Source organism: Lampetra planeri, chromosome 3 (genome assembly GCF_965212315.1).
Source record: "Lampetra planeri chromosome 3, kcLamPlan1.2.h2, whole genome shotgun sequence".
NCBI lineage: Eukaryota > Metazoa > Chordata > Hyperoartia > Petromyzontiformes > Petromyzontidae > Lampetra > Lampetra planeri.
Window position 1 is genome coordinate 879993 of NC_136109.1, and position 26584 is coordinate 906576.

General features: G+C 58.2%; 1 protein-coding gene across 1 annotated transcript; it reads left to right on the top strand.

Moving 5' to 3' along the window:
* The first annotated feature begins 1682 nt into the window (after positions 1-1682).
* On the top strand, positions 1683-20587 carry LOC144734466 (atrial natriuretic peptide receptor 2-like). The gene is made up of 23 exons (XM_078616664.1): positions 1683-1724; positions 2334-2451; positions 3544-3676; positions 4675-4798; positions 6112-6216; positions 6547-6649; positions 7082-7227; positions 7533-7605; positions 8150-8312; positions 8521-8607; positions 8977-9120; positions 10681-10802; positions 11429-11591; positions 11701-11746; positions 12530-12634; positions 14979-15098; positions 15771-15864; positions 16004-16091; positions 16540-16679; positions 17281-17433; positions 18641-18739; positions 19797-19888; positions 20031-20587. The coding sequence occupies exons 1-23, from the start codon at positions 1683-1685 to the stop codon at positions 20091-20093; spliced, it is 2523 nt and encodes an 840-aa protein (XP_078472790.1). The 3' UTR covers positions 20094-20587.
* The last annotated feature ends 5997 nt before the right edge of the window (positions 20588-26584 follow it).

Sequence of the window (26584 nt, forward strand, 5' to 3'; positions counted from 1 at the left end):
TACAATGACAATAGTTTAAAGCGATTTGAAGCATGTTTTATTTTTGGGGGGGGGGGGGCAGAGCTTTGTGACGTAATATTTTAGGGGGGGGTCTGACTTTTTGTGACGTCGTGTAACGAAGGGGGGAGGGTCAAAAATCGTCCAAAATCGCGTGACGTCATTTATGGACGGCCCCTAAACGCTTACGCAACGTGACAGCGCGGATCGCGTGCAAGCGAACTCCCACGGGCCCAGTGCCGGACGAAGGTCGTGCGGGGACTGTAGCATTATGTTATAATGGGGCCCTGAATAGTTTTTTTTTAAACACGTAAATATTAAAACACAATTTTTTTACTTGCATAGTGAAGTAATTGTATTTTTGTCATTCGCTATACAGCCATATAATAGGACATTTCGTTAACCTTAAACACCCGGTCGTTCGTAAAAGTTGAAGTTGGTATAGTACTTTAGTAATAGAGCAAGTGCAGTATCACCGAACCGGAATTTATATCAGTTTAACACGTAGGCTTTATATCTTGAAAGCGTTTGGAGCGGGGGCCCTTTAAAGTGCGGGGCCAGTAGCTACATCATATGTAGTAGTAGCTACCAGAGGTGGGACAAAGTCATTGTTATGCAAGTCCAAGTCGAGTCGCAAGTCATCAAATTCATGACTCGAGTCTGACTCGAGTCCAAGTCACATGACTCGAGTCCACATCTCATAGGTGGGACAAAGTCATTGTTATGCAAGTCCAAGTCGAGTCGCAAGTCATCAAATTCATGACTCGAGTCTGACTCGAGTCCAAGTCACATGACTCGAGTCCACACCTCTGGACTAGCTACTACTACATATGTTGTTGCTACTTTTGTAGTAGCTACACATGTAGTAACTACTACACATGTAGCTACTTGTGTTATAATGTAGTAGCTACATGTGTAGTAACTTGTGTACTACATATGTAGTAACTTGCGTAGTAGCTACTACACATGTCGCTACTACATACGTAGATACTTGTGCTACGAGGATAATCGGGCACTGCCCACGCCGCGTGATAAACCAAGCGTGTCTGCGTCGTGTCATCATTCACAGGATCACATTTCCCAATGGGGTTAGACGAAAAACTAAACGATGCTTTTTTTTTATTTCACACCAGGTAAGGGGAGGCCCCACTGAGGTGCTGTAGCTATTTTTTTCCCGAGTCAACCTGCCGACCACAAATTATAATGAGCTCGACTTCACGCGGACATTTAAAGCGGCAGCCAAATGACTCTGAACGCGTGGCGATGTTGAATCTTCAACGCGCGGGGGAGTACCCGGAGGACCCGGAGAAAAATCCACGTGACCACGGGGAGAGAGACTCAAAATATCCAGCAGCAGGCGTCAGGGTAGGGATCAAATCCACGACCTCCTGCGTGCCAGGCGAGGTAGTTAACATATCCTAGCCACCGTGATGATGATGAGAGAGACGCAGACTCCAAATATACAGCAGCAGGCGTCAGGGTCAGGATCGAATCCACGACCTCCTGTACACCGGGCGAGGTAGCTAACATCTCAAAGCCACCGTGATGATGATGATGAGAGAGACGCAGACTCCAAATATTCAGCAGCAGGCGTCAGGGTAGGGATCGAACCCACGACCTCCTGCGTGCCAGGCGAGGTAGTTAACATCTCCTAGCCACCGTGGCGCGCCCTGACACTCAGAGTGATGCTCGATAGTGGGCCAAACGAGGGACAGCTGCAACTGGGGGTGCCCCTGGGCTAGACCACACAGCGGCAGCCACCGGGTCCCAACACCTGGGAGCGCACTAAAGTCCGTGTGCAGGCTAGCTGCCCGAGCCACCTTGAGACGTGAAAGGGCTCCCCTCAGAAAGATCAGAGGGGTCTCTGAGGGGGGAAACGCAAGGGGGGGGCATGGTGGAGACTTAAGGGGGGCCCTGAGGAAGTCTGTGGGGGGGGTCCTTCCGTGGGGTTGGCTCTGGTTCCCTTTCAACCTTGCTGAACAAAAAAACTAAAACCCCTTTCTCAAGGCAAACGTCTTCTTCTTCTGTTCGCTTATCTCTTGCGCAGCCACTCAAAAGCCCCATCGTTGGCAACTCCAGAGGCACTGGGTGGGTGAATCTTCCTCTGGAGACTTTTCAACTCAGGCCTCGGTGCCTCGCTTGCAACCAAGCCGGCTTCAAAAATACCGTGAAAGCGTCGACCATTTTGTTGTTGTTGCTGCTGCTGCGATGAACATCTTCGTCTCCAGGATGTCAGAGAAGCTCGTCTTCAAGGGGTCAACCCGCGACCCTCTGCTGTGCCACTTCACTCGAAGAACTGCGGTTTGACCCCTCGCCCCGCCCTTGACCCCTTACAGGCGCTGCTGCTGCTGCTGTGGGCCCGAGTGGCGGCCGCGTGGCACGACCTCGACAACCTTGAGTACGACTGCTGGCCTCTGGCACAGCCCAACGAGTTCAACATGATCGACTGCGGAGGCAAGGGCGCCCGCGACTCGCTCGCCTTCAACCTCCACGCTCACCCCTTACACGCCCTACAAATAGTACACCTGTGGCCTCTACACTCACCTCTACACTCACCTGGAGATACATGTCACCTCTACACTCACCTCTACACTCACCTCTACACTCACCTAGAGATGCATGTCACCTTCTCACTCACCTCCACACTCACCTCTAAACTCACCTCTACACTCACCTGGAGATGCATGTCACCTCTACACTCACCTCTAAACTCACCTCTACACTCACCTGGAGATGCATGTCACCTCTACACTCACCTCTAAACTCACCTCTACACTCACCTGGAGATGCATGTCACCTCTACACTCACCTCTACACTCACCTCTAAACTCACCTCTACACTCACCTGGAGATGCATGTCACCTCTACACTCACCTCTACACTGACCTCTAAACTCACCTCTACACTCACCTAGGAGATGCATGTCACCTCTACACTCACCTCTAAACTCACCTCTACACTCACCTGGAGATGCATGTCACCTCTACACTCACCTCTACACTCACCTCTACAGGCTGTGTGTGTATGGAGGTGTCTGAGAGAGAGAGTACTGTACTTTGTGTGGCTACGACTGTGCGTGTGGAGAGGATGGTGAAGAGTTTGTGGGGAGAGCTTTGGGCGCAGCGCTTTGATTCCCGCTCACGGCCAACAGCGGTGATGATAATCTGAATCGGTCCTGAGCCTCCCCTAGGTCGACTCAGCCTCAAATGAGTACCTAGTGTGGTGTGTAGTAAACATCGCCACTAGGGAGAGACAAAGGCGGGCCGGGCGCGGTGCTGGCCACCCCACCCCCTCGTGTGCCACAGTGCCGGCCTTCATAGGTGCTGCTGCTACTCGCTAACAGCACTTATAGCCCCAACAGTGTGTTAGAGGCTACAAGGGGGGGTTCTTTGCCACGTGGAAGCGTTCGACGCGTTCGACGCTTCCACGTGACGCTGAAAGTGCCACGTGGCCTGGCACGAGCGCCGCGGTGACCTCACCGCCACTCGAGTGGCGAATGGCTGCCGTCGTCATTGTTGTTGTTGGTGGTGGCGATGGCGTCGTCAGGCCTGGAGATGGCGTGGCTCAGGAGGCCGCCGCTGCGCGTGGCGAGTGGACACGAGTTCGAGGTGACCTACCTCGTCACAGCCTCGCCAGACTTCTACGATTACGCGGTGCGGAACCACATCCTGCGCACCAGGTGAGGAGGAGGAGGTCACCTGGGCAACCCCACCACCACCAAAAAAGGCAAAGATCCCCCGTCTAGCCTTAACAGACTGTAGGGGCAAGTGCTGTTAGCGGGCACCTATGAAGGCCTGAACGGTACACGAGGGGGTTGGTGGCCAGCACCACGCCCGGCCGCCTTTGTCTCCCCCAGTGGCGATGATGTTCACACAGCGCACCAGGGTTACTCATTCGAGGCTGGGTCGACCTAGGGGAGGCCCAGGGCCGGTTCAGATGATCGTCACTGGGTGTTGGTAGCCGTGAGCGGAAATGGAACTCGGGTCGCCGGGTTCGTAGCGCAGCGTTGCTAACCCGCTACACTACCGCTCCCCACATCATCACTTACACCACCATCACCTACATCGCCATCACTTACACCAACATCACTTACACCATTACAGCACGGTTGGCTACTCTTTGGTGCGAAATAATTGTAACCATCACCTACACCTCCATCACCTAAACCATCACCTACACCTCCATCACCCAAACCATCACCTACACCATCATCACCTTCTCCACTGTCACCTACGCCACCAGCATGCGCACCAGCAGCATCTACACCACCAGCGCCTATACACCTCCACCACCGTCACCTCCACACCGTCACCTCCACCACCGTCACCTACACCTCCAACCATCATCACCGTCACTTGCACCATCGTCACCTCTAACCCCGTCACCTCCACCACCGTTACCTACACCACTAGCATCTACACCACCGTTATCACCTCCACCACTGTCACCTACACCATAATCACCTCCACCACTGTCACCTCCACCACTGTCACCTGCACCACCGTCACCTGCACCACCGTCACCTACACCACCAGCATCGACACGACCGTCACCATCTCCATGGTCACCACCTGCAGCACCGTCACCTCCACCATCATCACCTCCACCACCGTCACCATCTCCACGGTCACCACCTGCAGCGCCGTCACCACCACCGCGTCGTCGCGTGTCTCGCAGCAACAACGTGAGCGAGGCGATGAAGTTCTGCGACCAGGAGTGTCCCTCCAACTGGAACGACGCCAACGAGGACAACTGCTGCATCCACCACGCCAACATCCACTCGTGCCCCTTGTCCTTCATGGTCAGACAGGGGACCTCCTCAGGGGGTGGTGGGGGCGGGTGCACATCATGGGGGTGCGAAGGGGTCATGGGGGGAGGGAGGCAAGGGAAGGGGCCTCAGGAAGGCTGAGTTTTGGTTGTCACTCGTCAAACTCACCGACTCAACCCAGACTCACCCAGCCCAGACTCACTCGGGCTCACCCACACGCAGCAACAGACTCGCTACGGGGCTCACCCTGACCCCAGCCCAGCCCAAATGAACCGAGCCTGACCTTGACTAGCCCAAGCTGAGCCTCACCTGACCTGTAGGGGTCGGCACGGTTTGGCTCAAACCACCAAACCGCGGTTTGAACCGAACCAAATCGGTTTGGTTTGGCTCTGTTTGAACTGGTTCGGTTTGGTTTGGGGCTACGAAAACCGACTCGGTTTGGCTCGGACAGGGTGGAACCGGCTCAAACTAGTTTGGTTCAAGCCAACTTAAGAGGTTTGGTTTAGCTTAGTTTGGTTTGGTTTTGGTTTGGTTTGGTTCAGTCGTCGCTGGTTTGGTTTGGATTGCTCAATTTGAAACCAGTTTGAGTCGGTTCAAACCGTGCCGACCCCTACTGACCTGGTGCAGCCTAGCCTATCCTAGTCTAGATGTACCCCAGCCAGGGTTTGCCACCTGACCGGGAAATTGGCATCTGTGTTCGAGGTGTAATTCATTGCTTTGTACCCGACATCTGCTACCGGTAATTGTTGAACTCTGTGGGGGTAAAGTGCACGGGCCCCGACGAGAGACCTCGTGCTTGACTGAGAATTTACGGCCCTGGTTTTGGGTCTGTGGTGGCAAAGGTGGCAGCTACACCCCCCTACCCTCCCCCTCCCCCCCCACCCTGGGTTGAGGCCATGATTTGGTGGCGTTGGAGGAGTTGGTGATGGTGGTGGTTGTGTTGACAGTGGTTGTTGGTGGTTGTGTTGACTGGCTGTAAATGCTCTGATACGTGCATGGTCCGTTTACTATTCGCCTTTTGACGTTCTCTGGTCTGAGACCGGTGAGACTGAGCCATAAAGAAGGCTGGTGTAGGCCAATCAGTTTCAAAGACAATGCGTCACATATCACCATCAGAGCATGTTTTGTTTGCATGTTCACCACAAGTACCGTGGTTGGTTAATGCAGTAACTCGATTCCTTGCAACATCTTAACACAACTCCTGTTTTATTGCCAGGAAGGGTAAGGGCTATTCTTATCTTTCATACTTTGGCTGCGCTTGTTGATGTTGGTGATGGTGGTGGTTGCGTTGATGATGATGATGGTGGCCTTGTGTGCGGGACACTTGCCGCTGTGGGCGTGTGCAGAATAAAGGAGGCATCTGCGGCCCGTGGATCCCTGACGATGGGCAGATCTTCACGCACACCTTGTCCTCGTCCGGCACCATGAGCCAGAGGAACTGGACCGGCAAGGCAAGGAGTGGTTCCCCCCGTGTAGCCTGTAACAGACTGTTGGGGCAAGCGCTGTTAGCGAGTAGCAGCACCTATGAAGGCCGGCACTGTGGCGCACGGTGGTGGATGGCCAGCACCTCTGTCTCCCAAGTAGCGATGTTTACACACCTCACCAGGTACTTATTTGAGGTGACCTTGGGTGGAGGCCCAAGACCGGTTCAAATAATCGTCACTGGTGTTGACCATGAGCGAGAATCGAACTCGGGTCGCCGGGTTCATAGCACAGTGCTCTGAACCGCTGCGCCACCGCCCCCTCCTCGGTTACTGACACGGTGCCACTTGGCCCCACAGGTGACGCTGGCGCACGTCGGTGTGACGTCGCTCATCGCGCACATCCGCGTAGGGCACATGCAGGCGGCGCTCGAGGCCACGACCACCGTGCTGCCCGCCACAGGTGACCCCTACGCGACCCCGATGTGACCCCTACGTGACCCCAATATGACCCCTACGTGACCCCGACGTGTCCCCAACGTGACCCCGACGTGACCCCGACCCCAACGTGACCCCAACGTGACCCCAACGTGACCCCGACGTGACCCCGACGTGACCCCGACGTCACCTTCAAGAGCGCCTCCCCTCCCCCCACCTCCGAGATATCACACCTCCACGAATTTAACCCAAAGATTCTCAGCCTCAGGCCTTGCCCTGAGAAGCCCCTGGGGCCGTAGGCATCGCGGCCTTGGGCGAGGCTTCTCCTCTCCGCTGCTTGAATCTCTCTCCCGTGAGGGAATCTGCCCCGGGGTGAGCGCAGACTCTGCCGGTGCCAAGGTAGAACCAGTGCCGGGGCTGAGCCGGTGCCCGTCACCGCGTGCTGTGTCCCCGGCAGTGTGCGGTGACGGCGTCTGCGGGCAGGACGAGACGTGCTCCACCTGCCCCGCCGACTGCGGGGACTGCCCCATGTCCACCCCCATCAAGGTGGCCATCGGCCTGCCCATCTCCCTCTTCTTCAGCATGCTCGTCTTCACCCTGCTGGTAACGTCGCTCGCCGCCCACGCTCACCGTTATGCTCACCACTTTGCTCACCGTCGCGCTCACCGCCACGCTCACTTCCCACGCTCACCACTATGCTCGCCGCCCACGCTCACCACTATGCTCACCGCCCATGTTCACCGCCCATGCTCACCACCCCACGCTCACCACTATGCTCACCTCCCACGCTCACCGCTATGCTCGCTGCCCCTGATAACTTTCCACGCTCACCACTATGCTCACCGCCCACGCTCACCGCCACAGTTAACGTCAGGACGCCCCCCCCCCCCCCCCTCGTATGTTTCCAGTGGTTTGAGTATCAGAAGCACAAGCTCTTCTGGGACGAGAGCTGGATCGTGAGCCCCAAGGACATCAAGATGGGTGCGTCCACGCCCCCCCCCCCCCCCCGTGCCTTGTCCCAGCGGGGGGCAAGGCACCTGGGTCTGTCCCCTGGGACCAGCTCGGAGCGAGCCTTCGACACCTCACGTGGCCTCGGGATGCACTTAGCCTGGCGCAGGCGCTGTTGTGACGTCACCGCCACATAATGGCGGCTGTCGTCGTGTGCGCACGTGCGTGCGTGTGTACACGTCGGCGTGGGGAGCGGCGGCGCAGCGGTTAGCGCTACGCTGCTCTACGAACCCGGCGACCCGAGTTCGATTCCCGCTCACGGCCAACACCACAATGACGATTATCTGAACCGGTCCTGGGCCTCCACCAGGTCGACTCAGCCTCAAATGAGTACCCGGTGCGGTGTATGTTAACATCGCCACTGGGGGAGACAAAGGCGGCCGGGCGTGTCGCTGGCCACCCACTCCCCCCGTGCGCCGTGCCGGCCTTCATAGGTGCTGCTCGCGAACAGCACTTGCCCTAAACGTCTGTTAAGGCTACACGGCGAGGGGGGATCTTTGTCTTTGTGTGTGCACAGACTACGGGCAGCGCGGTGCCGAGGGCAGCCTCGCCAGCATGCGGCAGCCACCACCCCCGAGCGACACCACTGCCAGTCACGTGACCGACTTGCAGAGCGCCGGGTCCGGCTACACCCAAACCGCGGCGGTGCCGAGCCACTGCATCACTATCGGCGTCATCTAGTACAGCACCGCACTACACACACCACACTACACACACCGCACTACACACCCCGAACTACACACACCACACTACACTCCATACACCGCACCACACACCGCACTACACACGACACACCGCACTACACACTGCACACCGCACTACACACACACGCGCACACACCACACGGCGCGTTGTGCTCACAACCTCAGCGCGTGTCTCTCCTCGCAGTCAGGGCAACGCCGTGGCCATGAAGAGAATCAACAAGAAGACGTTCAGCCTCACCAAGACCATCCGCAGCGAGGTCAAGGAGGTCAGGTGGGGACCTGCCCAGCCCTTTGTGTATCCGAGTGCGGTGTGCAGTAAACATCGCGTGCTTGTCGTGCGGTCGTGCGGCCGCGCCAGCTCCCCGCGGTTGCCCCGCGCGGTCTCGTGGTACGGTCGGTGGCCCAGGCCCTCCCTTTGTCAAGTGGACGTTCCGCGCGTTGTCAAACGGGTCGGCACGATCCGCCGCCTCCTGGCTAAACGCTCCGGGACCGCTGTGGCCGTACGACGAATTGGCACGTTCTGTTTACGTGACAACCCTTACAAGTTGGCCGTGTCGGGTGGTGGGCGAGGGAGTCCACGCGACCCTCACTAGCCGCCGTGACCCCCGCTCGACCCCTGACCCCACACCCATCGCCCCAGAGAGCTGGAGCACCCGAACCTGTGCCGCTTCGTGGGTGCCGTCGTGGACGAGGGCAGCGTGGCCCTGCTCACCGAGTTCTGCCCCAAGGGCAGCCTGCGCGACGTCCTTCTCAACGACGAGATCCCGCTCAACTGGGGATTCAGGTGCCCACAGGCTCCTCGATATCGTTGTGGAGTTCTGAGCTTCAAAGGGTTTCTCAACATCACAGGGTTTCTCAACATCACAGGATTTCTCAACATCACAGGGTTTCTCAACATCACAGGGTTTCTCAACATCACAGGGTTCTTCAACATCACAGGGTTCTCAACATCACAGGGTTCTCAACATTACAGGGTTCTTCAACATCACAGGGTTTCTCAACATCACAGGGTTTCTCAACATCACAGGGTTTCTCAACATCACAGGGTTCTTCAACATCACAGGATTCTTCAACATCACAGGGTTCTTCAACATCACGGGGTTCTTCAACATCACAGGGTTTCTCAACATCACAGGGTTCTTCAACATCACAGGGTTTCTCAACATCACAGGGTTTCTCAACATCACAGGGTTTCTCAACATCACAGGGCTCTTCAACATCACAGGGTTCTTCAACATCACAGGGTTCTTCAACATCACGGGGTTCTTCAACATCACAGGGTTTCTCAACATCACAGGGTTCTTCAACATCACAGGGTTCGTCAACATCACAGAGATTCTCAACATCACAGGGTTCTTCAACATCACAGGGTTTCTCAACATCACAGGGTTCCTCAACATCACAGGGTTTCTCATCATCACAGGGTTCTTCAACATCACAGGGTTTCTCAACATCACAGGGTTTCTCAACATCACAGGATTCTTCAACATCACGGGGTTTCTCAACATCACAGGGTTTCTCAACATCACAGGGTTCCTCAACATCACAGGGTTCTTCAATATCACAGGGTTTCTCATCATCACAGGGTTTCTCAACATCACAGGGTTTCTCAACATCACAGGGTTCTCAACATCACAGGTTTTCTCAACATCACAGGGTTCTTCAACATCACAGAGTTCTTCAACATCACAGGGTTTCTCAACATCACAGGGTTTCTCAACATCACAGGGTTTCTCAACATCACAGGTTTCTCAACATCACAGGGTTTCTCAACATCACAGGTTTTCTCTACATCACAGAGTTCTTCAACATCACAGGGTTTCTCAACATCACAGGGTTTCTCAACATCACAGGGTTTCTCAACATCACAGGGTTTCTCAACATCACAGGGTTTATTAACATCACGGGGTTTCTCAACATCATGGTGGTGATGTTGGTAATGGTGATGGTGGTGATGTTGGTATGGTGATGGTGGCGATGGTGATGTTGGTAATGGCGATGTAGACGATAGTGGTGATGTTGGTAATGGTGATGGTGGCGATGGTGGTGGTGATGGTGGCGATGTTTCTAATGGTGGTGACGGTGGTAATGGTGGTGGTGATGTTGGTAATGGTGATGGTGGTGATGTTGGCAATGGTGATGACGGTGGTAATGGTGGTGAGGTAGGTAGGTAATGGTGGTGATGGTGGTGGTGATATTGGTAATGGTGATGGTGGTGATGTTGGTAATGGTGGTGACGATGGTAATGGTGGTGATGGTGGTGAGGTAGGTAATGGTGTTGATGGTGGTGATGGTGGCGATGGTGGTGATGTTGCTAATGGTGACTGCGGTGGTGGCGGTGAAGGCTGTCGTTTGCGGTGGACATCGTGCGAGGGATGTCGTACCTGCACCAGCACCGCCTCGTCCACGGCCGCCTCAAGCCCACAAACTGCCTCGTCGACGACCGCTGGGTCTGTAAGATCGCCGGTAAGGGGGGTGAGGGTCGGTGTGTATCGGTGTGTGTGCTCGCTAAGCGCACTTGCCCAAATAGTCTGTGAAGGCTCTACGGAGAAACTTTGTCTTTGTCACAATAACAGTGGCGAATATTTGAACCGGTCCTGAGCCTCCCCTAGGTCGACTCAGCCTCAAATGAGTACCTGGTGTGGTGTGTAAACATCGCCACTGGGGAGACAAAGGCGGTCGGAAGTAGTGCTGACCGCCCACCCCCTCGTGTACTGCTGCAGCCTTCATAGGTGCTTCTCGCCAACAGCACTTGTCCCAACAGTCTGCTAAACCTACGCGGGTGATCTTTGTCTTTCGTGTCGAACCGTTGTGTGTTTCATGGAACCCGGCGACCCGAGTTCGATTCCCACTCACGGCCAACCATCGGTGACGAATATCCGAACCGGTCCTGCGGCTCGCCTAGGTCGACTCAGCCTCAAATGAGTACCCGGTGCGACATGTAAACATCGCCACTGGGGAGACAAAGGCGGCCGGGCGTGGTGCCGGCCACCCACCCCCACGTGTGACGTGCCGGCCTTTATAGGTGCTCGCTAACAGCGCTTGCCCCTACAGTCTGTTACAGGCTACACGGGGGATCTTTGTCTTTGTAGACTATGGGCTGGAGGTGTTCCGCACACAGGACAAGCCAGATGAGGAGGTCGTCAAGCACCAGCAGCAGCAGCAGCACCGGCAGGGCCTGGCAAGCATCTACATGGCTCCCGAGAGGCTGCTCCTGCGACACGGCGAGCTCACGTCGGCCGTGGACGTTTACAGGTGACGTCCGCTCACCGCCCCGGCCACTGCACTCACCGCAACCCCATGGTCCACGTTGCTCGCCCACTCACCGAGTCGCTCACCGTGCTGCTCACCCCGTGTCTCGCAGTTTCGGAGTCATCCTGGTGGAGATTGCCACACGGAGCGAACCCACAGCGGTGAGACCCCTCCCCCCGATCCCCCTCCCCCGACCCCCCCCCTCCCCCCGACCCCCCCCCATCCCCCGATCCCCCCTCCCCCGATCCCCTTCTTCCCCGACCCCCCCCTCCACCATTCCCCCCCCCTCCCCCGATCCCCCCCTCCACCGATCTCCCTCCTCCCCGATTCCCCTCCTCCCCCGATCCCCCCTTTACACCTCCCCCCTCACCCCCCCCCAACCCCCACCACCCCTCCAGACTTAGGCGTCCCCTTGGTCGACTCAGCCTCAAATGAGAATCTGGTGCAGTGATTGAACAGCCCCACTGGGGAGACAAAGGTGGCTGGGCATAGTGCAAGCCACGCCACCATGCCGACCTTGATAGGCGCTCGCTAACAGCACTTGGCTGTTACTTGGCTACAGGGGGACCTTTACCTTTGCCTGTGTCCGTGTGTCAGTGCGTCCTTCTGTTTAGGGAGCGGTGGTGCAGCGGTTAGCGCTACGCTGCGCTATGAACCCGGCGACCCGAGTTCGCTTCCCGCTCACGACCAACACCACAGTGACGATTATCTGTACCGGTCCTGGGCCTCCCCTAGGTCGACTCAGCCTCAAATGAGTACCTGGTGTGGTGTGTAGTAAACATCGCCACTGGGGAGACAAAGGCGGTCGGGCGCCGTGCTGGCCACCCACCCCCTCGTGTGCCGTTCCGGCCTTCGTAGCTGCTCGCTAACAGCACTTGCCCCTACAGTCTGTCAAAGGCTACACGGGGGATCTTTGTCTTTGTGCTTCCGTGTGAGCGCAGCCAGACATGGACGTGAATAACGTGGACTCGGCGTGGCGTCCCAGCCTGCCGCAGTTCTCAGGCAAAACCGACACCAACTGCCCGAGTCCTACGGAGTACTGCGAGGTAGGGGTGGAGTGTGGGTGAGTGGGGTGTGGGTGAGTGGGGTGGAGTGTGGGTGAGTGGGGTGGAGTGTCGGTGAGTGGGGTGTGAGTGAGTGGGGTGGAGTGTGGGTGAGTGGGGTGGAGTGTGGGTGAGTGGGGTGGAGTGTGGGTGAGTGGGGTGGAGTGTGGGTGAGTGGGGCGGTGTGTGGGTGAGTGGGGTGGAGTGTGGGTGAGTGAGTGGGTGAGTGAGTGGGGCGTTGTGTGGGTGAGTGGGGTGATGTGTGGGTGAGTGGGGTGGAGTGTGGGTGAGTGGGGGCGGTGTGTGGGTGAGTGGGGTGGAGTGTGGGTGAGTGGGGTGGAGTGTGGGTGAGTGGGGTGGAGTGTGGGTGAGTGGGTTGGAGTGTGGGTGAGTGGGGTGGAGTGTGGGTGTGTGGGGTGGAGTGTGGGTGAGTGGGGTGGAGTGTGGGTGAGCGGGGTAGAGTATGGGTGTGTGGGGTGGCGTGTAGGTGAGTGGGGCGGCGTGTGGGTGAGTGGGGTGTGGGTGAGTGGGGTGGAGTGTGGGTGAGTGGGGTGGAGTGTGGGTGAGTGGGGTGGAGTGTGGGTGAGTGGGGTGGAGTGTGGGTGAGTGAGTGGGTGAGTGAGTGGGGCGGTGTGTGGATGAGTGGGGTGATGTGTGGGTGAGTGGGGTGGAGTGTGGGTGAGTGGGGTGGTGTGTGGGTGAGTGGGGAGGAGTGTGGGTGAGTGGGGTGGAGTGTGGGTGAGTGGGGTGGAGTGTGGGTGAGTGGGGTGGAGTGTGGGTGAGTGGGGTGGAGTGTGGGTGTGTGGGGTGGAGTGTGGGTGAGTGGGGTGGAGTGTGGGTGAGTGGGGTGGAGTGTGGGTGAGTGGGGTGGAGTGTGGGTGAGTGGGGTGGAGTGTGGGTGAGTGGGGTGGAGTGTGGGTGTGTGGGGTGGAGTGTGGGTGAGTGGGGTGGAGTGTGGGTGAGTGGGGTGGAGTGTGGGTGTGTGGGGTGGCGTGTAGGTGAGTGGGGCGGCGTGTGGGTGAGTGGGGTGTGGGTGAGTGGGGTGGAGTGTGGGTGAGTGGGGTGAAGTGTGGGTGAGTGGGGTGTGGGTGAGTGGGGTGGAGTGTGGGTGAGTGGGGTGGAGTGTGGGTGAGTGGGGTGGAGTGTGGGTGAGTGGGGTGGAGTGTGGGTGAGTGAGTGGGTGAGTGAGTGGGGCGGTGTATGGGTGAGTGGGGTGATGTGTGGGTGAGTGGGGTGGAGTGTGGGTGAGTGGGGTGGCGTGTGGGTGAGTGAGGTGGCGTGTGGGTGAGTGGGGTGGAGTGTGGGTGAGTGGGGTGGGGTGTGGGTGAGTGGGGTGGTGTGTGGGTGAGTGGGGTGGAGTGTGGGTGAGTGGGGTGGAGTGTGGGTGAGTGGGGTGGTGTGTGGGGCGGCGTGTGGGTGAGTGGGGCGGTGTGTGGGTGAGTGGGGTGGAGTGTGGGTGAGTGGGGTGGAGTGTGGGTGAGTGGGGTGTGGGTGAGTGGGGTGGAGTGTGGGTGAGTGGGGTGGAGTGTGGGTGAGTGGGGTGGAGTGTGGGTGAGTGGGGTGGAGTGTGGGTGTGTGGGGTGGAGTGTGGGTGAGTGGGGTGGAGTGTGGGTGAGTGGGGTGGAGTGTGGGTGTGTGGGGTGGCGTGTAGGTGAGTGGGGCGGCGTGTGGGTGAGTGGGGTGTGGGTGAGTGGGGTGGAGTGTGGGTGAGTGGGGTGGAGTGTGGGTGAGTGGGGTGTGGGTGAGTGGGGTGGAGTGTGGGTGAGTGGGGTGGAGTGTGGGTGAGTGGGGTGTGGGTGAGTGGGGTGGAGTGTGGGTGAGTGGGGTGGTGTGTGGGTGAGTGGGGTGGAGTGTGGGTGAGTGGGGTGGAGTGTGGGTGAGTGGGTGGAGTGTGGGTGTGTGGGGTGGAGTGTGGGTGAGTGGGGTGGGGTGTGGGTGTGTGGGGTGGCGTGTAGGTGAGTGGGGCGGCGTGTGGGTGAGTGGGGTGTGGGTGAGTGGGGTGGAGTGTGGGTGAGTGGGGTGGAGTGTGGGTGAGTGGGGTGTGGGTGAGTGGGGTGGAGTATGGGTGAGTGGGGTGGAGTGTGGGTGAGTGGGGTGGAGTGTGGGTGAGTGAGGTGGAGTGTGGGTGAGTGAGTGGGTGAATGAGTGGGGCGGTGTATGGGTGAGTGGGGTGATGTGTGGGTGAGTGGGGTGGCGTGTGGGTGAGTGGGGTGGCGTGTGGGTGAGTGGGGTGGAGTGTGGGTGAGTGGGGTGTGGTTGAGTGGGGCGGTGTGTGGGTGAGTGGGGTGGAGTGTGGGTGAGTGGGGTGTGGGTGAGTAGGGTGACGAGCTCCTCCTTGTGCGCGCAGCTGATCCAGAAGTGCTGGGCACAGAACCCACTCCAGAGGCCGTCCTTCGAGCAGGCCAAGAAGCAGCTGCACAAGATGAATCCCAACAAAGTGAGCCCCGTGGACATGATGATGATGCTGGTAAGTAGCGGATTTGCGTCTCATCATCATCATCAGTGCCGGATGAAGCTCGTGCGGGGCCTGTAGCATTATGTTCTAAAAGGGCCCAAAATAAAATAAAATAAACCACGTAGATATTAAAACACAAATTTTTTACTTGCATAGTAAAGTAATTGTAATTGTTCATTCACTATACGACCAGATATTACGACAAATCGCTTACCTTAAACACCCGGTCGTTCGTAAGAGTCGAAGGCGGTATAGTACTATAGTAATAGAGCGAGTGCAGAATCACAGAACCGAAATTGATAGCTTGAAAGCATTTAGCGCGGAGCCCTTGAAAGTGCGGGGCCCGTAGCGTGTGTAGCTACTACATATGTAGTTGCTACATTTGTAGCTACTCGTTCTACGGGGATAATCCGGCACTGACCACCGCCGTGATGTCTCCTTCGCACTTGCGGATCGGGGCATTGCCTCGTTGCACGGTGCACTACTGCGCTACATTTGTGCATCTTCAGCTATCATCCGCTTCCGCTGCTGCTGCCATGGTTTGCGCAGTGGGCGATGCGGCTATGGGGGTGGACCGTGAGCAGCATCAAACCCCCCCACCGTAGCCGCGGCACTTTCCCCCAACAGTCCGTGAAGGCTGTGCGGGTGGGGGGGGTGTGTGGACCTTCGCCTCTCCGCGTGTAGATGGAGAGGTACAGCAAGCATCTGGAGTCGGTGGTGGCCGAGCGGACTCAGGACCTGGTGCTGGAGAAGCAGAAGACCGATCGGCTGCTCTACAGTGAGCTCATCCCCCCACCGCTCACCGCCCACCGCCCACCGCTCACCGCTCACCGCCCACCGCTCACCGCCCACCGCGAACCTCTTCACCGTCCCTCCTCACCGCCCCCCCTCACCGCCCCCCCCTCACCACCCCCCAGGCATGCTGCCCCGCAAGATTGCCGATGACCTGCGGCAGGGCAAGGTCGCCAAGGCTCAGAGCTACGCCAGTGCCACCATCTTCTTCAGGTGGCGAGAAACACGGAGCAGCAGATACAACACAGCAGCAACAACACAGCAACAACACAGCAACAACACAACAACAACAACACAGCAACAACACAGCAACACAGCAACAACACAGCAGCAACACAGCAACAGCAACACAGCAGCAACAACACAGCAGCAACAACACAGCAACAACACAGCAGCTGCAACACAGCAACAACACAACAACAACACACCAGCAACACAGCAACAGCACAGCAACAACACAGCAGCAGCAACACAGCAACAACACAGAGCAACACCATGACCAGACACATGGCACACGTGGGACCAGGCTCACCCAGGAGGAGCAGGCTGGGTGAGCCCAGGTGAGGCTGGGGGTGGTGACTCCAGCCGGGGTGAGCTGGCGGACCGACGCGTCTCTGACCCCCCCCACCGCCCCCCCTCCCCTGCCCCTCCCCTGCCCCAGCGACATCGTGGGCTTCACGCAGCTGTCGGGCGCCAGCACCCCCTACCAGGTGGTGGACTTCCTCAACAAGCTGTACACCACCTTCGACGACATCATCGACAGCTACGACGTCTACAAGGTGGAGACCATCGGCGACGCCTGTGAGTGCCGCGCAAGAGTGCCGCGCAAGAGCCCCCCCCCCCGTGAGGCGTGACCCCTGGCCAGGCATGACCCCTGACCAGGCTTGACCCCTGACCAGGCGTGACCCCTGGCTCAGAAGAGTGGACAGTGGGGCGTGTGGGTGTGTGTGTGTGAGTGGGTGTGTGTGTGTGGGTGTGTGTGTGGCTGTGTGTGTGGGTGTGTGTGAGCGCGTATTCCGGGCGTGGTGCTGGCCACCCACCCCCTCGTGTGCCGTGCCAGGCTTCATAGGTGCTGCTCGCGAACAGCACTTGCCCCCCACAGTGTAAAGACCACACAGGGGGATCTCAGCTGCGTGTGCTTTGAACTTCTTTCGCACCGCACGTTGCCAACCGCGCGAATCGGACGTGCGGCGAGAAGGTCGACAAACTAAACACGAAAATCAGTCCCAAAGAATCTAGACGATGATTCGAAAGTACTTAAGCTCCCGGCGGCTTCCTAACACCGGAAGAGAAGAGCGTTCCAGACGGCCGCAGAAGCGCATCTGAAAGCGCCGGGCGATGCGTGCGACCACCGTCTTTCTGTCGATGGCTTCGCGCTCACGATCCCTCCCCCCCCCCCCAGACATGGTGGTGTCGGGGGTGCCGCACGAGAACGGGAACCGCCACGCGAGTGAGATCGCCAATTTGGCGCTGGACCTGGTGGCCGTGTGCCGCTCCTTCGTCATCCCCCACCAGCCGCACACACGGCTCCGCATCCGCGCCGGCATTCACTCTGGTGGGAACTGGCGGCTCTCCCGCCGCGGTGCCTCAAAAGCCGCACGGCCACAACCGCGGCCAGAGCCACCTCTGATCTTACACCGTTTGAGATGAGGCTCAAAAGAAAGCTGTCTCTGGTGTGGACCAATCAGTTTCAAGGACAATGCTTATTTTCTTGGTTTTTTCGGTAAAGTCACGTAGATGGTAAATAATAACGCAAGCAGCCGGCCTTCAGGTGAAGAAACAGAGCTGTCGGAAAGACATCGTCCTAATGAACACTGCTAAACTTGGCAGCGTATTTTAAGCTGGATAGGAGGAGCCTTCTTATCCCGGAGTTTGTTGAGGCATCTCAAAGTTATGTATCAGCTAATCGAGTCTCTGTTTCTTCACTTGAGGACGGCTGCTTGCGTTGTGGCCGAAACGTCGTGATAATTTTATTTTATTGTTTTTTTTATTTCCCTTCTACGTGACTTTACCGAAATAACCAAGAATATGAATCCCTGCAGTCACGAAAGCTTTAAATCGAAACAAAAAATGCATATATTATCAGAGTATGTTTTTTGTATTGTGGTCAATGCAGACATGATTCCTTGTAAAAAGGTTTCAGTTTTGTGTTTTAACATCTTAACAGCTGTTTTGTTGCCAGAAAAAAAGAGTAAAATCCTATCCTCGTCTTCGGAACTCGCTTTTCTCCCGTCTTGCTGCTCTCATATCGATCTTTGTATTGTTGGTGTAGCTTTGCTGACCCCTAACACCTTGCCAGAGCTTCACAGACTCATCGTATTCCTGTCTGCGACAGAGGTCGCAAACGGGTTTTGATTCCTTACCCGTACCCGGCCGCACCAGGGTCGCAAATGGGTACCCGTACCCGGCCGGGTACGGGTTCTCGTTCCCTACACGTACCCTACCCGAAATGAGTGACAAACGGTTACTCACCAGTGACTCACGGTCTACCCGTACCCGGCCGCACCAGGGTCGCAAACGGCTACCCGTACCCGTACCCGGCCGGGTACGGGTAGCCGGGTATCGGGTAGGGTACGGGTATCGGGTACCCGATTGCGACCTCTGGTCTGCGGTCTAAACGAACACTCCTGAGTCTGTGACACTGCCACGCGCTCTGCAAAAAAAACAACCGCAGCCGCCGCCACCACAGCGAGAACCTCCCTCTCTGGGCCCCCCCCCCTTTACCTTCCGTGCCCCCCCCATCTACCCCCCCCCCCCCCAAGGCTCGGTGGTGGCGGGCGTGGTGGGGACCAAGATGCCGCGCTACTGCCTGTTTGGTGACACGGTGAACACCGCGTCGCGCATGGAGTCCACCAGCGAAGGTTCGGCAGAAGTATCCGGCCACACCACCAACTCTGCGTGGCGTGCGTGTGTGTGTGAGCGTGTGTGTGAGCGTGTGTGTGAGCGTGTGTGTGTGAGCGTGTGTGTGTGAGCGTGTGTGTGAGCGTGTGTGTGAGCGTGTGTGTGTGAGCGTGTGTGTGAGCGTGTGTGTGTGAGCGTGTGTGTGAGCGTGTGTGTGTGAGCGTGTGTGTGAGCGTGTGTGTGTGTGAGCGTGTGTGTGAGCGTGTGTGTGAGCATGTGTGTGTGAGCGTGTGTGTGAGCGTGTGTGTGTGAGCGTGTGTGTGAGCGTGTGTGTGTGAGCGTGTGTGTGAGCGTGTGTGTGTGAGCGTGTGTGTGAGCGTGTGTGTGTGAGCGTGTGTGTGAGCGTGTGTGTGTGAGCGTGTGTGTGTGTATGAGCGTGTGTGTGTGTGAGCGTGTGTGTGTGTGAGCGTCTGTGTGTGTGAGCGTGCGTGTGAGCATGTGTGTGTGAGCGTGTGTGTGTGTGAGCGTGTGTGTGTGAGCGTGTGTGTGTGAGCGTGTGTGTGTGTAAGCGTGTGTGTGTGTGTCGGGGGGGGAGCGATAGCGTACCGGTGATCGCGCTACGCAACGGACCCGGGCGAGCCGGGGTTCGATTCCCGCTCATGGCCACCGGTGGCGCTGCTCTTTGGTTCATTTCGGTAAAGTCGCGTAGAAAATACAATCAAGTAATAATAGAATACGACGATTGCAACAAGAGCAACCGTCATCGGGAAAGAATGAATGAGAAAAAAACAAACATAGTAAACTTAGCAACACAATGCAACACAAGAACGACACCGGCGTCGATTGATCTGAACCGGTCCTGGGCCTCCCCTAGGTCGTCTCAGTCTCAAAATTTAGTACCCGGTGCGGTGTGTAATAAACATCGTCGCTGGGGAGACAAAGGCGGCCGGGCGTGGTGCTGGCCACCCACCCCCTCGTGTACCGTGCTGGCCGTCACAGGTGCTGCTCGCTAACAGCACTTGCCCCTACAGTCTGCTCAGGCTACATGGTGGGGGGGGGGGCTTTGCCTTTTTGCAGCCTTAAAGATCCAAGTGACCTTGAACACCAGGTCCATCCTGGAGACGATCGGGGGCTACTTCCTCACCTGCCGCGGCACCATCACCATCAAGGTGAGCCGCACGCGCCCATCGGAGGAACGACGGGGGGTGCGGGGATGGAGGGAGGGGGGGGGGCGGAGTGAACCCCAAAACGCACTGGGAGAGAGACAAAGGCGGCCGGGCCCACTCTTTGACGCCGTCCGTGTCCACGCAGGGCAAAGGCGACATGGTGACGTGGTGGCTGGAGGGGAGGGAGACGCCGACACCCACGGTGTGACGCGGCTGCAGGGAGAGAACCCCCCCCCGCCGGACGATTCGTCCGCATGCCCGCGCGTGCGCGCACGTATTTATATTTATATGTAAGAATACATGTTGATTAGTTTTAACGCTTCAATCGCCGCCGGTCACCGACGGCGCCTCGGCTCGCGCGTTGGGGCGAGCGACGCTTCCCGATGAGATGGAGCCGGAGGAGATTCGCTCCCCCACCGCGCCACCCACCGACACCGCCAACACCGCAGGGGCTGCCGGGGGGGGTGGTGGGACAGCCGAGTGCGGAGACGGTGACTTCACGGGCCAACGCCGCTCGACACCGCGGGTCTCGACGTTGTCGCAAGCTCGCTCGCTCGCTCGCTCCGTTCCTCTCGCGCTCGTGATCATCATCATCAGAATGCGCAGCGACGCGGGGCGGGCAAATCCGCCGGGCTCCCGAATGTCGCTTCAGTCACCGCAGCTCCCTGTTTGGCCTCGTTGTGTGAAGTAAAGTTTCATGAACCCAGTAACCACGCTGCCTGTGTGGTGCTGTGTGAGTGGTGTGTGTATGTGGTGCTGTGTGTGTGGTGCTGTGTGTGTGTGCTGTGTGTGTGTGATGCTATGTGTGTGGTGTTGTGTGTGTGTGTGGTGTGTGTGTGGTGTGTGTGGGGCTGTGTGTGTGTGTTGTTTGTGGTGCTGTGTGTTTATGTTGCTGTGTGTGGTGCTATGTGTGTGTGTGTGGTGCTCTGTGTGTGTGTGGTGCTGTGTGTGTGTGCTGTGTGTGTGTGGTGCTATGTGTGTGGTGTTGTGTGTGTGTGTGTGGTGTGTGTGTGTGGTGTGTGTGTGTGGGGCTGTGTGTGTGTGTGTGGTGTTGTGTTTGTGGTGCTGTGTGTTTGTGTTGCTGTGTGTGTGTGTGGTGCTGTGTGTGTGTGGTGCTGTGTGATGTGTGTGTGGTGCTGTGTGTGTGGGGCTGTGTGTGTGTGATGCTGTGTGTGTGTGTGGTGCTGTGTTTGGTGCTGTGTGTGTGATGCTGTGTGTGTGTGGTGCTGTGTGTGTGTGATGCTGTGTGTGTGGTGCTGTGTGGTGCTGTGTGTCTGTGTGGTGTTATGTGTGTGTGTGTGGTGCTGTATATGTGATGTGTGTGTGGTACTCTGTGTGTGCGTGGTGCTGTGTGTGGTGCTATGTGTGTGTGTGTGGTGCTCTGTGTGTGTGTGGTGCTGTGTGGGTGCTGTGGGTGTGGTGCTGTGTGGGTGGTGCTGTGTGTGTGTGGTGCTGTGTGTGTGTGGTGCTGTGTGGTGCTCTGTGTGTGTGTGGTGCTGTGTGGGTGCTGTGGGTGTGGTGCTGTGTGTGTGGGTGGTGCTGTGTGTGTGTGGTGCTGTGTGTGTGTGTGGTGCTGTGTGGTGCTCTGTGTGTGAGTGGTGCTGTGTGGGTGCTGTGGGTGTGGTGCTGTGTGTGTGGGTGGTGCTGTGTGTGTGTGTGGTGCTGTGTGTGGTGCTATGTGTGTGGTGCTGTGTGTGTGTGGTGCTGTGTGTGGTGCTATGTGCGTGTGTGTGGTGCTCTGTGTGTGTGTGGTGCTGTGTGGGTGCTGTGGGTGTGGTGCTGTGTGTGTGGGTGGTGCTGTGTGTGTGTGGTGCTGTGTGTGTGTGTGGTGCTGTGTGGTGCTCTGTGTGTGAGTGGTGCTGTGTGTGTGTGTGGTGCTGTGTGTGTGAGTGGTGCTGTGTGTGTGTGTGGTGCTGTGTGTGAGTGGTGCTGTGTGTTGCTGTGTGTGTGGGTGGTGCTGTGTGTGTGTGTGGTGCTGTGTGTGTGTGTGTGGTGCTATGTGTGTGTGGTGCTGTGTGTGTGAGTGGTGCTGTGTGTGTGTGTGGTGCTGTGTGTGAGTGGTGCTGTGTGGTGCTCTGTGTGTGTGTGGTGCTGTGTGTGTGTGTGGTGCTGTGTGTGTGGGGCTGTGTGTGTGTGGTGCTGTGTGGTGCTCTGTGTGTGAGTGGTGCTGTGTGTGTGTGTGGTGCTGTGTGTGTGAGTGGTGCTGTGTGTGTGTGGTGCTGTGTGTGAGTGGTGCTGTGTGTTTCTGTGTGTGTGGGTGGTGCTGTGTGTGTGTGTGGTGTTGTGTGGTGCTGTGTGGTGCTGTGTGTGTGTGTGGTGCTGTGTGTTGCTGTGTGTGTGTGTGGTGCTGTGTGTGTGTGTGGTGCTGTGTGTGTGTGGTGCTGTGTGTGTGAGTGGTGCTGTGTGTGTGAGTGGTGCTGTGTGTGTGTGGTGCTGTGAGTGGTGCTGTGTGTGTGTGGTGCTGTGTGTGTGTGTGAGTGGTGCTGTGTGTGTGTGTGGTGCTGTGTGTGTGTGTGGTGCTGTGTGTGTGTGTGGTGCTGTGTGTGTGAGTGGTGCTGTGTGTGTGAGTGGTGCTGTGTGTGAGTGGTGCTGTGTGTGAGTGTTGCTGTGTGTGTGTGGTGCTGTGTGTGGGTGGTGCTGTGTGTGTGTGGTGCTGTGTGTGTGTGGTGCTGTGTGTGTGTGGTGCTGTGTGTGTGTGGTGCTGTGAGTGGTGCTGTGTGTGTGTGGTGCTGTGTGTGTGTGTGAGTGGTGCTGTGTGTGTGTGTGGTGCTGTGTGTGTGTGTGGTGCTGTGTGTGTGTGAGTGGTGTGTGTGAGTGGTGCTGTGTGTGTGTGGTGCTGTGTGTGTGTGTGAGTGGTGCTGTGTGTGTGTGTGTGGTGCTGTGTGTGTGAGTGGTGCTGTGTGTGTGGTGCTGTGTGTGTGTGTGGTGCTGTGTGTGTGTGTGGTGCTGTGTGTGTGAGTGGTGCTGTGTGTGTGTGGTGCTGTGTGTGTGTGTGGTGCTGTGTGTGTGTGTGGTGCTGTGTGTGTGAGTGGTGCTGTGTGTGTGTGGTGCTGTGAGTGGTGCTGTGTGTGTGTGGTGCTGTGTGTGTGTGTGAGTGGTGCTGTGTGTGTGTGTGTGGTGCTGTGTGTGTGTGTGGTGCTGTGTGTGTGAGTGGTGCTGTGTGTGTGAGTGGTGCTGTGTGTGAGTGGTGCTGTGTGTGAGTGTTGCTGTGTGTGTGTGGTGCTGTGTGTGTGTGTGGTGCTGTTTGTGCAGTGTAGCGGTTAGCGCGCTGTGCTACCAACCCGGCAACACGAGTTCGATTCCCGCTCACGGTTGACACCAGTGACGATTACCAAAACCGGTCTTGGGCCTCCCCTAGGTCGACTCAGTCTCAAAAATGAGTACCTGGTGCGGTGCGTAAAATCATCGCCACTGGGGAGACAAAAGCGGCCGGGCGTGGTGTTTGTCTTTGTGTGTGTAGGGGGGGTCGGGTGTGTGACTTCGTGGGCCCATCAAACGTCCGTTTCGCGCAGCTCGCACCGATCGGGAGGGCATTGATCCAGAGGGCAGGGATCCGTAGGGCATTGATCCGGAGGGGAGGGTCCGCTCGGCGGCACCAGCTGCCCCTGGAGCCGCTCGCGAGTCGGGGCGGCTCCACCGGTCGCGGCGACCGCACCCACCGCGCTCTCGCCGGGCCCAGTGGCGGAGTTACCGGCGGTGGTGCCGGCGGTGACCCCCCTCCGACCGCGCTGCGCCAGCGCCGCCAGCCACGCGGGCGGATACCGGCAGCCGCGCGTCCGGCGGATCACGGCGATGACGACGGCGCCGGGCAGCATGACGAGGGCTCCGACGAGGAGCAGCGGGACCCCGTGCAGCTGCTCGCCGCGCACGCCGGCCACCGCAAAGAAGAAGCCGAAGACGAGCACGACGCTCGCCAGCGCCACCGCCACCCCCACGCGTGGACCCATGCCGTCCGGGCGCATGCTGCTGCTGCCGCTGCTGCTGCTGCTGCTGGTCCTACTGGAGCAGTGCCGACTGTTGTTCCTGCTGGTGCTGCCGCTGCTGGTGCCGCTGGTGCCGCTGCTACTGGAGCAGCTCCTGCTACTGCTCCTGCTGCTCTTGCTGCTGCAGGTTCTGCTGCTACTCCTCCGCGCTGGTGCTGCTGCTGCTCCTGCTGCTACTCCTGCTGCTGCTGTTACTCCTGGTGCTACTGCTGCTGCTGCTCCTGGTGCTGCTGCTGCTCCTGCTGCTACTCCTGCTGCTGCTGTTACTCCTGGTGCTACTGCTGCTGCTGCTCCTGGTGCTGCTGCTGCTCCTGCTGCTGCTGCTACTGCTGGTACTCCTGGTGCTACTGCTGCTGCTACTCCCGGTGCTGCTACTCCTGGTGCTGCTGCTGCTCCTGCTGCTGCTGCTACTGCTGGTACTCCTGGTGCTACTGCTGCTGCTACTCCCGGTGCTGCTACTCTTGGTGCTGCTGCTGCTCCTGCTGCTGCTACTGCTGGTGCTACCGCCTTACAGAAGCACTTGATCGACCCCCCCCCCCCCCCCCGCAGCGCGCGTGAACGCGTCGCGTGATCGCCGGCTCCGGAGTGGACGTGAGGTCGACGATGACCTCTTGCGTCGTTGTGGACACGGAGAGAGAGAGGGCGAGAGAGAGAGAGTGGGGGGGGGAGATGGGGCGAGGGGGAGGGAGAGTGGCGCCCGCTGTGGCGATAGCGCCGGTGACATAGGCTCTCGGACAGCGCCAGCGCCTGCCCAGAGCGCGGTTTACCGCAGCGCCCCACAAGACGACGGCTTCCTCGGGCTCTGACGAGGGCCTCCGGCTCCTCCTCCACCTCCTCTCACCTCCTCCAGTAGCTCAACCTCCTCCATCTCTACCTGCACCTCCAAAACAGCCACCACCACCATCAGCTCCCCCGATACCCCAACCTCCACCAACTCTACCACGACCTCCTCTTCTACCACCACTACTACCACTCTCTCAGCCACTTCCTACACCACGGCCAACTCTTCCACCACTTACACCACCACCACCACCAACTCCACCTCCATTACCAACTCCACCACCATCAAAAACACCGCCTCCGCCACCAGCAACACTTCCTCCCTCATCACCAAAACTAAACTTTGAACAATTTTTTATTTACCAGTAAGCCCCACTGAGCTGTGTAGCTCATTTTTAGAAGCCACGTGGTAACAAATGGTAGCCGAAACGAAGTGGCTTATCACGTGGAAATTAATAGCAGCCAAATACGCACGTTTCTAAATGTGGAGGGGAAAACCGGAGGACCCGGAGAAAAATTAGCGCGACCACGGGGAGAGAGAGATATACAGCAGCAGCAGGCATCGTCAGGGTCGGGATGGAACCCACGACCTCCTGTATACCAGGCGAGGTAGTTAACATCTCATAACCACCGTGATGATGAGAGACGCAGACTCCAAAATATACAGCAGGCATCATCAAGGTTGGGAATAGAACCCACTACCTCCTGTATACCAGGCGAGGTAGTTAACATCTCCTAGCTACCGTGGTCCCCCACCACTTGCTCCACCACCACCACCCCCGCCTCCAACATCACCACCTGGTCGCTTGCCCGTGTCCACCGGTGGGGAGCGAGCGTCACCCCTCCTCGTTGTGTGACGGGGGCCGGCGTGGCACGAGGTCATGAGAACGGACCCCAGGAACCTCGACGGCACCGTTCCGACGGCGCGGAGGGTTCCTCCGCCAGGTGTGAAGAGGGGCAGGGGAGGGGTGGCAGCGGCAGGGAGCCAGAGCCTCCTCTGCCCCACCGTGGGTGCTGCCCACTTGGAAGGCCACCAAAAGTCCACGCTTGGAGTGCACTTGGGCACTCCGAGCGTGGCGGCGGCGGTAGTGAAATGGCGGGTCGCTATGGCGATGGTGGCGGGATAAGGGGTGGCCAAGGCAAAACTGGAAGAACGAAGTTGCCGTTGGCGATGGAACGAATTTGCCGTGGCGGTGACGGCGTGAGGTGTCAGGGACGCGCTGTCAGCACCACCTCCGCTGGGCCCCCGTGACGGCTGCGCCCCCCCTCGCCCCCCGTGGCACAGGCCCCGATAAGGCGACTATAAATATGAACATCGCTCGCGAGCTGACGAGCTCAAGGGCCGGGCGGCGTCACGTGGCTCAGCACGGGCCCGGGCCGAAGCAGAGTCGATGACGGCCTTCGCCCGCTGCAGCAGCACCAGTAGCACCACCACCAGCACTACCAACACCACCACCAACACCACCACCAGCACCACCAGCACCACCACCACCAGCACCACCAGCACCACCACCACCAGCACCACCACCAGCACCACCACCAGCACTACCAACACCACCACCAACACCACCACCAGCACCACCAGCACCACCACCACCAGCACCACCAGCACCACCACCACCAGCACCACCACCAGCACCACCACCAGCACTACCAGCACCACCACCAGCACCACCACCAGAACTACCACCACCACCAGCACCACCAGCACCACCAGCACCACCAGCAGCACTACCAGCACCACCAGTAGCACCACCACCAGCACTACCAGCACCACCAACACCACCACCAACACCACCACTAGCACCACCACCACCAGCACTACCAACACCACCAACACCACCACCAGCACCACCACCAGCAGCACCACCACCACCAGCACCACCAGAACCACCAACACCACCACCAACACCAGCACCACCAGCACTACCAGCAC

What these genes read in the sequence shown, in the direction of transcription:
- LOC144734466 (XM_078616664.1), top strand. Translation starts at nt 1,683, where the DNA reads ATGCTCGATAGTGGGCCAAACGAGGGACAGCTGCAACTGGGG. An exon ending in AGCGAGGTCAAGGAGGTCAG is followed by an intron (nt 8,608 to 8,976) that starts GTGGGGACCTGC and finishes CCATCGCCCCAG; the next exon opens with AGAGCTGGAGCACCCGAACC. An exon ending in CTGGGTCTGTAAGATCGCCG is followed by an intron (nt 10,803 to 11,428) that starts GTAAGGGGGGTG and finishes TTGTCTTTGTAG; the next exon opens with ACTATGGGCTGGAGGTGTTC.